At 38.3% G+C, this 13,130-nt stretch overlaps 1 protein-coding gene across 2 annotated transcripts in view; it reads left to right on the top strand.

Annotated features, from left to right (window-relative positions):
- SUMF1 (sulfatase modifying factor 1) overlaps positions 1-13,130 on the top strand; it is a 102,049-nt gene that overhangs the window by 81,240 nt on the left and 7,679 nt on the right. Inside the window, exon 8 of one of the 2 annotated variants that reach the window (XM_032867444.1) lies at positions 9,439-9,498. The exons of the other annotated variant lie outside the window; for it this stretch is intronic. Within the exon in view, the coding sequence (XP_032723335.1) occupies positions 9,439-9,498 (60 nt within the window). The remainder of the gene's footprint in view (positions 1-9,438; positions 9,499-13,130) is intronic. 2 annotated transcript variants of the gene reach the window in all.

Genomic DNA, 13,130 nt, shown 5'->3' with positions numbered 1-13,130 from the left:
AGAGTGTGGTAAAATGGAGGAGACTCACTGAGGAGTAGGTATGTATGACCTTTTCTGATTCATTCCTTCACTGGATGTCCATTGCTTTTTCAGAGCTGGCATTAGTATCATTGGTTGGTTTGAAGCAGGATTTAATCTGCAGACAAAAACACAATATATAAAGCACTTTAAGATATTTAGTGTTACTGGGTCTTCTCAAGAATGATATTAAGTACAGGCTAGCTGCTGTTGTCAAATTGAAAATAATGAATTTCAGTTTTCTACTCAGGTATTTATAGTATCATTTGGACCAGGCAAGGGGAGAGAAAGTAGTGCAGAGGCAAATCACGTTTTCAAAAGCTAATTTTAAATAGTTTTTGAGGTGAGGTTCACTCCACTCTTTCTGTGGCTCCCCAAATGTTTTTGTGTTGGTTTTACCATTTGAAAGTGTTCACATTCTGCTAAGTGTAATGCTGTGGTGACTTCTGCACACAATGACTAGCTATGCAAATTTCATTGTAAAATAGGATAGTCTATTTTCCTTCTACATGGTTATTAACATGTCAGGTATTTTATTAGAAGTTGGACTCCCTTTGGGGGTTTGACCTTTGAAAAATTGGGTCAAGTGATCTCCTTGATTTTGGAATTTCTCTAGAAATTACATTCCCCCGGATTATTAGGTTTATGGCTACTTTTGGGAAACCTGAGTTAGTCATGAACTAATACTGTATAATAGTTATAACAACAACTGCACATTTATCATTTATTACTTGGTAAGTACTTTTTGTGCATTATCTTATTTAATCCCCACATCAATTCAATGAAATAGATACCGTTATCATCTCTATCATCTCCATTTTGCTGGGGAAGAACCTGGGATGTAGAAGGGTTGCCTTACCAGACCTAAACTAGTTTTACAGTCAAGGTCAGAGCTGTGACTTGGGCCCAGGCAGGTTGTCTGACTGCAGATCTAATGCTCTTCATTAAGAGATAATACGGGAGGTGGATCTTACAAGATAAATAGAAGTTTAATGGCATATTCTGCAAAAAGAATCTAGTGTCATTTCAGGGAACATGAGAACCTCATTGTTCTGGGGGGTGGTGATGGGAAGTAATATTGGTAGTGCTGGTAAGACCAGAAGGAGAGAGAGCCTTAAAAAATACCTGTTTGGGTTATCCAGACCAGTTTTTTCATTGATAATTTTATGAGGTCTTTAAAGAGTCTTCTCGAAATCTCAACTTGATCAAGAGATCCCATTTCTGTTTTCTCAGTTCCAAAGGGCTCAGACAGGGAGCTTCTGAACTAGATGATCTCAAAAGCATTTTCTGATTTTAAACAACGTAGATTTTGCCAGCCAAGAGTAAAGCCACTGCTCCCAACTTTCTGCTCAGCTCTGATTCCCTTCAGTGTTAAAAAGAATAGGCTTAGTTTTAAATTGAATAGTTCTTTCCAAATGTGCCCACACTCTGACAATAGTTGAAAGGTTAACAGTCAGCTAACATCGGAATACCATTGGAGCGGTACCTAACTCATTTGGTTCCTAAAAGGATAATGATTGTAAAAAGGAAAGTCTATGATAAGGTGGGTAAGCCTTTTTCAGAGGCTAACTCTTATGTCCTGCTTTAAAAAATGTATTGTGCTATTTAGTATTAAAAATTGATTGTAATGAGGAGACAGTGGATACAAAATAAAAGGTACTTTTAGGCTTTAATAATCAATGTCATCTCTGTCAGTGAAATGGAACCAATACTGCCAGAGCATCTTACTTTTTATTATACTATATGTTCCCCTTTTTTTTTTCTCATTAAAAAAATGAATGATTTGTGAATGTGGATTTCAGAAGTTACACAACTTCTATCCTTGTGTCCCAAATGCTTCTTTCCTCCTCAGGCAACATTAATAGTTCTTTAATGACTCCCTTTAATGTTAGCATATATGAATATATGGGTTTTTTTAAGGATTTTGTTATGGAAATAGTAATAAGTAGAGCAGAGAGAATATACCCATAACTCAGCTTCAGCATCTGTTTACACTTGCCAGTCATGGTTCAATCAAATGTAGAGCAACTAGCATGTGTGCATGTGTGAGCAAATAATCTAAATGTCTACTTTTCACCTAAAAAGGATTAAACATGCAAATGAAATAAAGCGTGATCCATATAAGGAAAAAGATTAAACAGAAACTGACTCTGAGTAGGTCCACGTGTTGGATTTAACAAAGACTTTAAAACAGCTATTATATTTAAAGAAATAAAGGAAAATATATTCAAAGAAATAGTAGGAAGTATGATGTGTGTCAACAGAGAATCCTAATAAACAAATGGAAATGATAAAAAAAAGAATCAAGTGAAACTTCTAGAAGTGAAAGATATAATAAGTGAAATAAGATTCCCCCAGATGGGAGCGCCTAGGTGGCTTAGTGGCTTAAGCCTCTGCTTTCGGCTCAGGTCATGATCTCAGGGTCCTGGGATCGAGCCCCACATTGGGCTCTGTGCTCAGCGGGGAGCCTGCTTCCCCCCCACACACTCTCTCTGCCTGCCTCTGCCTACTTGTGATCTCTCTCCTCTGTCAAATAAATAAATAAAATAAATCTTAAAAAAAAAAAAAAAGATTCCTCCAGATAACTCAATAGATTAGAAATAGAAGAAGGAATCAGTGAACTTGAAGGCAAATCAATAAGACCTGAGCTGAGATCAAGAAAGAGTCAGATACTTAACCGATTGAGTCACCCAGGCATCCCAAGGGAAAAACTTTTTTTTTTTAAATTTTATTTATTTATTTGACAGGCAAAGATCACAAGTAGGCAGAGAGGCAGGGAGAGAGAGAGAGGAGGAAGCAGGCTCCCTGCCAAGCAGAGAGCCTGATGCGGGGCTCGATCCCAGGACCCTGGGATCATGACCTGAGCCGAAGGCAGAGGCTTTAACCCACTGAGCCGCCCAGGTGCCCTGGGAAAAACATTTTTGAAGAAATTATTTGAATACCAGATTTAATGAAAGTTATCTATAGACATCTAAAAAGTTCAAATAACTTCAGATAGGATAAACAGAAAGAACACACCAAGACAATTCGTAGTCCTGCTGTTGAGAAACAGAGAAAAACATCTTATCACACATGGGCAACAATAATGTGATTATGGTTGATTTCTCCTCAGAAACAGTGGAAGCCAGAAGATGTTAGACAGATATATCCAAAGTGCTGAAAAAACTGTCCTCAACCAAGCCTGCAATGGCCAAGTGGGGAGCCTAGATTTGCACCCTCATGAAGCTGTGTTTGAGGTGCCATAATACCCCTGCCAGGGTGGTAGCAGAGAAGGTAAAGTAGGGAGCAAGGTCTTTCATCACTGCTAAGCAGTTATGACAGCAGGGGTGTAAGTGGAGTCCTTGTGGGGAGCCAGAGCTCTCACCTCCATGCAGCAGCAAGTAACAAGAGTCCTTCTTGAGGTGTCAGGGGAAGCCAAGTGGGGAACCTGGATTACTGCTGTCATCTGGTAAGAAAATAGCTCCCTCTCTTCCCCTGCCATCGAGGTCACAGAAAGCCAGCTAAAACAGGGTTAAATGAGATCCAGAGTCTTGTAACATAATAAAAATGTATTCAGGTTTCAGTTGAATAATCACTTATCATACCAAGAACCAGGAAGTTAGCAAACAAAATGAAAGGAACAATGGATGCTAACACTGAGATGACAGAGGTATTAGAATTATCCACCCAAGATTTTAATACAGCTATGATAAAGATTCTCCAGCCAGCAATTATGAATATGTTTGAAACAAATGAAAAAAAAAAAAAAAAGGAAAATTTCAGAAAAGAAAATAGAAAAAAAGTTTAAAAAAAATAAAAAAAAAAAAAAAAAAGGAAAGTTTCAGAAAAGAAATGAGATATAAATGAGAACCAAATGAAAAATAGAATAACTAAAATAAATGCTTTGGGAATGGGCTCAAAAGTAGAATGGAAAGGACTGAACAACAACAACAAATCAGTGAACTGGAAACTAGAACAAAAGAAATGATCCCATGTGAACAACAGAGGAAAAAATAGAAAATGAATGAATGAATGAATGAATGAATGAATGAATGAATAGAGCCTCAGGGACCCATCCGACCATAACATTTGTGTTCTGGGAGCCGTGGAAGAGGAGAGAAGTGGGGTGTCTAAGGCGATACTCAAAGGAGTAATGGCTAACCAGTCCCAGATTTGGAGAAAGACACAAACCTATAACTTCAAGAGGTTAAGTGAACCCCAGACAGCACTGTCCCATTGAAATCCATACCAAGACATCATAATTAAACTTCTGAAAATAAAAGACAGACAAATCTTAAAAGAAGGCAGAGAAAAGAACACCTTGGCTATAGAAAAAATACCAGTATGAATGACAATGGACACTAATAAAGGCCAGAAGAAATGGCATGATATCTTTAAATTTTATCTCTCATTTTTAAAAAATTTTGTTTGATGGTTGAAGCAGAAATTATTAACATTGTCTGATGTGTTTCTAAATATATTTAGGGGATGTCTTTCCTCCAATTACATTATAAACCTGGGAGCCTAAAGGGATATAGAAGATGAGTGTTCTGTACCACGCTGGAACTGGTAAAATAACACCAGTAGACTCTGATGTTTTATCATTACAGTTATATATACTATGTTTCTATATTATATATCTATATATAATGTAGATATAGGTGAGAATATATAAACTGTGATCTACATATAAAACTGTGATCTATATATAAAAAACTGTGATCTCTGTATAAAACTGTGGGAATATACATACATATATATAAGTGTAAACTTCAGACTCTATAGGTAAATAAAAATGGATTTCTTAACAAAAATGTTTGGGTAATCCCCAGGAAGGGAGAAAAAAGCAAACAGAAACAAAATCAAAGAGAATAGACAGAAAACAAGAAAATGACAGACTTAAGTCCCAACTTATCAATGATTTCATTAAAAGCACATGCCCTAAGTATATCAATTAGAAGTCAGATTGGCCATGTGAATTAAAAATAAAACCTAACTATAGACAGTCTACAAAATATACTCATTTCAAATATAATGAAATAAGTGGATTGAAAACAAAATAATGGGAAAAGAGATCTACAAACATTAATCAAAAGAAAGTAGGCATGGCTGTATTAATATCACATATTAAAGTAGACTTCAAAGCAAAGCAATTTGCCAGAGTCAGCGAAGGACATTCTGTAATGATAGAATGGTTAATCCAACAAAAGGACATATTAATACTAAATATGCATGCACCAATGAATACAGCTGAGACATATGAAGCAAAAACTAATTTAACGAAGAATTCAAAGGAGAAATAGACCAATCCACAATTGTAGTTGGAAACTTTCACACCTCTTTATCAACAATTGAAAGTATAATTACATAGACAATCAGTAAGGATCTAAGAGAACTCCATGATACCACCAGTGAACAGGACCTAATCAACAACAGCAGAATATCCCTTCAAGAACTCATGGAACATATACCAAAGGAGAACATATCTGAGGCCATTAAATAAACCTCAGTACATTTTTAAAAGTTATAGTTGTATACAGTATGCTCTCCAACCACAATGGAATCATACTAGAAATCAAGAATAGAAATAAAATAGGAAAGTCTCTGAACACTTGGAAACTAACAGCACACTGCTAAATAATCCCTGGGTCACAAGGCAAGCCCCGAGGTAAATCAAACAGTGCATCAAATAGAATGAGAAAGAAAACACGGGTGAGCGCATTACCTGTGAGGAACAGCCCTTGTGGCACCCTCCTGTGCCCCAGGGCCAGACGCTCGTTCCAGGTAACTAACTCCCCACTGGGACACAGTGTATAAGAAAAGCAGAGTAAATGCTTGATTCCATATTATTGTCTAAGCAAAAATGATAGTGCAGTATATTCTGACAGAAGTGCCTTATATTTTCTTCAATGTACCTCATTTTAACAGCCACGTAGTATTCCATATTCTGGAATGTTACCGAGTAATATGTTTAACAGCAGTGCTTTTTTACTTTTTGCTGACTGAGGAAGAGTCAGATTCTCTCTCCCTTCTGTTGCTTTCCTTGTCATCATGTTGGGTGTGCAAAGGAGAGGAGGGGTAGTATCTCTCTTGACTACACAAAATGTCATTGTTAATGCTCCTATGAAATACATCCTTGCAGCTTTGAACAGGCTGGCCACCGTCCTTCCTGCAGGCTTATTTCTCATTCAACAAGCCAGTCTTACTGATGAGGGTTCTGTGGTGTCTTGTGTGGGTTTTTCATTGTTGACAACTTTTATGCCTTTCCAGGTGTTTTAAATGAGGGTGTATTTCCCTGCACTAACACTCAGAGCATTGCTTCTTTATCTCTTTTCCTGATAACCTTAGCTGCTTCTTGGCCTTTTGAGATTATTGGGGCAGACATTTAGAAACTTGCATATTTTTTTTGTTTTTGCTGTTCTTTGCAAGCATTAGAGACGTTAAAATTTTGGTATCTGGGAGGAGAGCAGCTCTGGGTAATAGACCCTTGGGAGATAACAGTCACCTCTGTCCTTGTCAGTTTCTGGGTGGAGTCCCTGTCTGTGGTTTTTTACTTAGATTCTTAATGTAGGCAGTAGAAGTGATGGGACACTGCAGCCTCTATTTTTGTGAGGATAAGAGGCAGAAATACGAGGCACTCAGGCACTAGCGTTGGTAGCTTCCTAAGTGGTTTAACCTGCATTCACAAACGTGATCGTGAGAGACAATTTAAATATTGATGTATCGATCCTTTCTTTAACAAATAGAAAGGAGGACATTTCCCCTTTGTACTGGTGTCCTAGGGCTACTATAACAAATCACCACACACTTAGTGGTTGAAACAACAGACATTTATTCTCACAATTCTGGAGTCAAGGCTGAAATCAAGGTTCCAACAGGACCATCCTCCCACTTGCATCTCTAGGGGAGAACCCAACTTCTGGCAGATCCTGGGAACGCTCGCCTGGTAGCTGTGTCTCACCAGTCTCTGCCTCCATCTTCACATGGCCTCCTCTAGGTGTCTCTTTGTGTCCTCTCCTCCTGTGACAAGGGCACCAGTCATTGCATTTAGGGCTCACCATGATATTGTACGACCTTACCCTAAATTATGAAAATTACCAATCTGCAAAGTCCTTGTTTCTAAATAAGCTCACATTGTGAGGCCCTAAGTGAGTGTCAATTTGGGGGGGGCCCTATTCAAACTGCTACACCCTCCTAGTAATTTTTCTGTGTTTTGGGTTTGTTTTTTTTTTTGGTTTGGTTTTGTTTTTGGTTGGTTGGTTTTGCAAAGTGGTAAGCATTTCAAACAGTCATAGCTAATCCTACATTGTGTTGTTTTCTGGCAAAAATAGTTTTATTTACAAGAATCATCTGAGCAGTCACCTCAGTTGAGGCCGGCATTCATTGCTGTAGTTGTGTTGATACAGGATGACTCTTATTAGTGGTCGTGTCCCTTTGATGGCTGTCGTATTTATTGACTGCAGGCTCACTTCCTCGGAGACGGTGATGAAAGGGACTGATTTTGTTCTCACTCATTCTTATTGGCAAGTCAGCTCCTTCTTGTCCTTAGATGTAACCTAACAAAAGAATTTAATCTTGCATGATCTCAGATACTCCGGTCAGAGTTTAAGCTGTCATTTGGGTCATTGTAACCCAGTGCACCGAGAGCCACCTGAAGGAAGCAGTGTACGGCAAAACCTCCTCAGCGAGAAAGTTCGGGTAGGAGACAGCGGCCATTATGTAGGGTAGCTCCACAGACAGCAGTGTGTTCCTTTCAGCTCCAGACTTCTCTAGAATAATAGAGAAGATTGTAATGCAATGTCTGCCAGGTTCCAGACACGCCTGGGAAGAAGGCTGCACTGGCCGTCATTATCTCCACAGGTAGCTTTTCTCACTTAGTTTGCCCGTTTCTAACCGCCAAAAGTTTATTAGCATAGCATTAAGCATTTACGGCCACGGAAATACGGGGGCCCTGCCGTGGAATGAAGAATAGCCAGTGGCGTGGCCTGTGACCCTTTCTGAAGACCTGGAAGTGCTTGGAAAACATGAACTTCTGCCCACATAGTTGACATTTGCAGGTCAGTATGTTCGCCAGGCTTGGAGAAGACGTGGCTCTGCCACTTAGTCTGAGCCCTTGACTCTAGGGAGTTGATAAGAAAAAGAAAACTAAGATAGGTGTCTCATTTTCAGGAGACAGAAAGCAGGCAGCTGCATGACTAATTGACTTTTTGCCTAACAAAGGAAAAGCTCAAAAAAAAAAAAAAGTCCTTGTAAGCCCCCAAACTTGCCATATGTGGTTCTGGTTTGTAGGAGGTTATTGGTACTTCTCAGATGTTCTTTGCATGACTCATCTGATGTTGAGGCCCTTATGCTGGCAACTGAAGTTTTAGGATGTTCATTTCCAGTGCACTTTTATCGAAAGCCCTCCCTAGAAAAAAGAGTCTTGCGTCTTGGCTGCCTGTTTCAGGCTTCAATTTCCGTTATGGTGGTAGCCACGGTTGCTTCTTGTCCCCTTGTCGGCATTGCCCAATTTCCTACATTCCTGGTCTCTAAACGGGTAGCATAATGGACTGGAGCCAGACTGCCTGGGTGTGAATCCTTATTCTGCCACTTGCTTATCTTACCTCAGAACTTGGTATGGAGAGGGGTGCCTGGCTGGCTCAGTGGGTGGAGCATGTGACTCTTGATCTCGGGGCTGTGAGTTCAGGCCCCATGCTGGATGTAGAGATTACTTAAAAATAAAGTCTTAAAGAAAAAAAAAAAAAGGAAATTATGGAGATCACATGGGTTAATATTCGCATCCACGCTTGGTTCATAGCAGCACTATGTAACTTGTTTTGAAAAGGATAAACTGTATTCCGTATCTTGATTGTGGTAGTGGTTACATGCCTATACATTTGTCAAAACTCATCAGATGTGTGCATTTAAAAAGGATTAAAAAGATTAAAGTTCATTGTATGTAAATTATACCTCAATCAGCCTGACCCCCATTTTTTTTAAAGATAAAAAGCAAAATCCTTCGGTCAACAAAGGGTTTATTAGGAGCTGCACAGTGGGATTACAAAAACATAATTCAGAAGGTGAGCCAGTCCACTTAAACAAGCCAGTTGTTATACTGCATAAACTCGCTTATCAGCGTGAGGTGATAGCAGAGATGCTGCCAAGCAGCTTATTAGTCATCTAGGTGAGAAATGCTATTACCGGGTTCAGAAGGGGGATTGTTGCTGTAGTCTCAAAGATTTCACCAAAGTGGAAACCTGAGGCGGACCATATAGCCTGGGTAAGATTTGGAGAGGTGGGCATTTGGAAGGGTGCACGGGTGCAGATTCAGGGCCCAGGGGCAGAAAAACATGGGGAGAGTAAAGGCAGATATGAAAGAACTAATTGGACTAAAATGAACTCTCTGCCAGTCGATGAGGAACATCTGTGCTTTCTGGACTGATGCATCCTCTTCATCCACAGAAAGGCCCCCCTTCTGGAAAAGACCGGGTGAAGAAAGGTGGATCCTACATGTGCCATAAGGTAAGTCAAGTCATTAAACTGCATTAAACTCCAGTGTAAACATTAGCCCTAAAATACCCCCCATTCACTTCTGCTAATACATACCTACCCTCATCAAAGTAAAACAAAACAAAATAAAACAAAAAACATCTTTCCAGATTTGGATATGGGACATGGGGAAAAGAAGCAGAGGTTGTGAATAATCTCTTGTTAGCCAATTTCCATCTGTTAAATCTTGACCCTTTGAGAGACCTTTATTGTCCCATAAACCAGGGTGGCTGTATACTCTTTCCAGCATGTCTGTCTGGAAGTACACCCTTCATTATTTGAGATTTCTGTAAATTTCGGGATCCTCTGTTGAGATGAAGGTGAGAGTTGGAAGAGGAGGGTGGATTATGGTATACTGGGATGGAAACATCACAAATGTTCTAGGTATAATGTATGTGGTTTATGAAATAAGCATCAGTCTCAGAGTGTGTCTGCTCTTTGGGCTGATTTCAGTGTCAGAACTGGTTGTTCTTGGGTATTCAGTGTGAATTGGTGTTTCATGAGTAAAATTTTTGAGGAGTTTGGAAATTGAGTACCACCTCTCCCTTTTTTCTTTAAATCATGTATTTTTAGTATCTTCAACACTTCAGCTTCTTTCTATCCCTATGCAAAGATGGCATTTTGCAGATGTTATTACGAGAAGTTTTCCATGGTAATTCAGTTAGACCAGGCAGTTGGAGACTTAAAACAACATATAGGGGCTTCAAATTAAGTGACTAATTTGAAAGTGGGTGTATTATCAAATTTTACCTTAAGACAGTGGTTTTCAAACTTTATTGCACATTAGAATCATCTGGGATCTGTATAAAAGACCAATGCCTATTCCCTCCTCATCTCATTTTGATTTCTCTGGAGTGTGGCCTGGGCATCAGGATATTAAGGGTCTTGGGGATGAAAATATACTGCAAAAATTAGAAACCACTGGTCTAAAGAGAATCTCTGTAGATAATGTGTGTGTCTTCTGTATTTCTTTAAAAATTTTAATCCCGGGGTGCCTGGGTGGCTCAGTGGGTTAAGCCTCTGCCTTCGGCTCAGGTCATGATCTCAAGGTCCTGGGATGCAGCCCTGCATCGGGCTCTCTGCTCAGTGGGGAGCCTGCTTCCTCCTCTCTCTCTCTCTGCCTGCCTCTCTGCCTACTTGTGATCTCTTGTCTGTCAAATAAATAAAAAAGACAGACAGAGATCACAAGTAGGCAGAGAGGCAGGCAGAGAGAGGGGAGGGGGAAGCAGGCTCCCTGCCGAGCAGAGAGGCCGATGCGGGGCTCCATCCCAGGACCCTGGGATCATGACCTGAGCTCAAGGCAGAGGCGTTAACCCACTGAGCTACCCAGGCGCCCCAATAAATAAATTATTTTTAAAAAATTTTTAAATCCAGTTATTTAAGTGGAAGTGCATATTTGAGTTTACTTTATGCTTTACATCCACATTTATGATAAGATGTAGGCAAATTTATCTTTACAATTCTAATTTTAATTTGAAATTAAAAGTATTGCCCTAGGTCATCCCGGTACTTTTAAAGGTTTTTTTTTTTTTTTTTTTTTTTTTAAAGATTTTATTTATTTATTTGACAGAGAGGGAACACAAGCAAGGGGAATGAGAGAGGGAGAAGGCCTCCCTTCTGAGCAGGGAGCCTGATATGGGCCTCGATTCCAGGACCCCAGGATCATGACCTGAGTCGAAGGCAGATGCTTAATGACTGAGCCACCCAGGTGCCCCATCCCAGCACTTTTAAATGTTCACATACATATCAGTCTTTAGCTAGGGAAATAGACTTTTGCTAGGGAAATAGACTTCCGTGAAAAACAGGTAAATTTCTTTTTGCAGAATAGAATATCACAACTTTAATTACCACCAGTTGTATTTCTGACATATGACACTTTTAAAAATTGAGAATCCATTTACTCTGTAAGATTTGAGGACCAGAAGAATTTTCCTCAAGAAAATAGAGAAAATGATGCTTATAAAAATCATTTTAAAGCATGAACACTAAAAGTATTCTATTGTTGTGCATATGAACGTGTTTACCTTAACATTTCATATTTTTTGCTTATTTTAAATCTGTATTTTCATAAGCTTCCCAGCTTATTCTTTGAAAATATCTTTTAACCTAATATATGTTATTAATAAATACATTTACATGATCTAATTGGCTTATCTTGTGTTCTGCGACCTTTGTAAACTCAGCTATACTAGTAATGTTTTTGTAGCTTCTTTTGGTTTTTCTACATTGGTGGTTATAGCATCTGTGAATATAGACAATTCTACTTCCTTTAAAATCTTTTTAATTACTTTTCCTTGCTCTATTGCATTGGCTAGAACCTCCAATATAGTATTGAATATGAATGGTAAGAACAGACATTCTTACCTCATTTTTGATCATAAGGGTTTAAACATTTTTTAAAAATTAGCTGTAGTGTTCTTGGAGATGTTCTTTGTAAGTCCAAGGAAGTTTCCTTCTATTCCTAGCTTTTTGTGAGTTTTATCAGAAATGGATATAAATTTGCTGGATGCCTTTTCTGCAGCTGTTGAGATGTTTATATGGTTTTTCTTTTTCAGTCTGTCAATATGGTAAATTACATTAATAGATTTTCAGTTTTCAAACGTTAAACCATTTTTGCCTTCCTAGACTGTGCTTGCTTAGTTATTATGTATTAACCTTTTTATATGTTTTGGATTCAGTTTGTTAAAATATTGAGCATTTTTGCATATACATTCATGATGGATATTGGTCTGTTGTTTTCTAATCTAGTTTTGGTATCATTGTATTGCTGTTTTTAGATATTGAATTGGGAAATATTCCCTCATCTTGAATTTTCTGGAACAGTTCATGTAGAATTAGTAATATTTCTTATTTAAATGCTTGGTAGAATTCCCCCAAGGAAACCATTTAGGAGTAGAGTGGTAACCATAAGTTTAATTTAGTTAACAGGGTTATGCAAATATCTCTTTCTTCTTGATTAAGCTCTGGGAGTTTGTGTCTTTTAAGGAATTTGTTCATTTCAACTGAGTTGTTGAATTTATTGGCATAATCCCTGCCTTTCCATTGGCCGTTTGTACCATATACACTTAATGTGGTCATTGATATTGCTGAGTTTAAATTTGACATCTTGATATTTGTAGTCTTTTTTGTCTCATCTGTTCTTTGTTTCCTTTTCTCTCACTTCTTTAGTTAAGCATCTTTTATCACTCCATTTTCTGTCCTTTGGCTTACTACCTAAAACTCTTTGTTTTAAAATTTTCGGGGTTCATTTAGAGCTTATATTATGCATCTTTAGCTTTTCTTAATCTGCTTGAAAGATAAGTTTTAATTTAATCATGCCCAGAGTGATGAAGAGAGTATTCCAGAAGAGAGAATAGCAGAGTAATAAAACAGTGGGATCCATAGGATTTTCCAGAAAAAAAATTAGCTCTAGGATCTTCATCAAGCTAGTTGCAGATGATGTAGGTATTTAACATCAGGCTGGTATTTTTTTTTTTTTAATAAGGAGTCAACTAATGAACTAACTAGAGAGGCAGAATCCTTGAAATGATTCTTATAGCATAGGTAAAAATCAGGAAAAGAAAGGAAATCTATATAAAGGAAAAAATGTAATTTATTTTGAAAAA

Source organism: Lontra canadensis, unplaced genomic scaffold (assembly GCF_010015895.1).
Source record: "Lontra canadensis isolate GAN:19392208 unplaced genomic scaffold, GSC_riverotter_1.0 scaffold34, whole genome shotgun sequence".
In the NCBI taxonomy this organism is placed as follows: domain Eukaryota; kingdom Metazoa; phylum Chordata; class Mammalia; order Carnivora; family Mustelidae; genus Lontra; species Lontra canadensis.
Note: the sequence above shows the minus strand (reverse complement) of the source record. Positions and strands in the feature narration are given on the sequence as shown.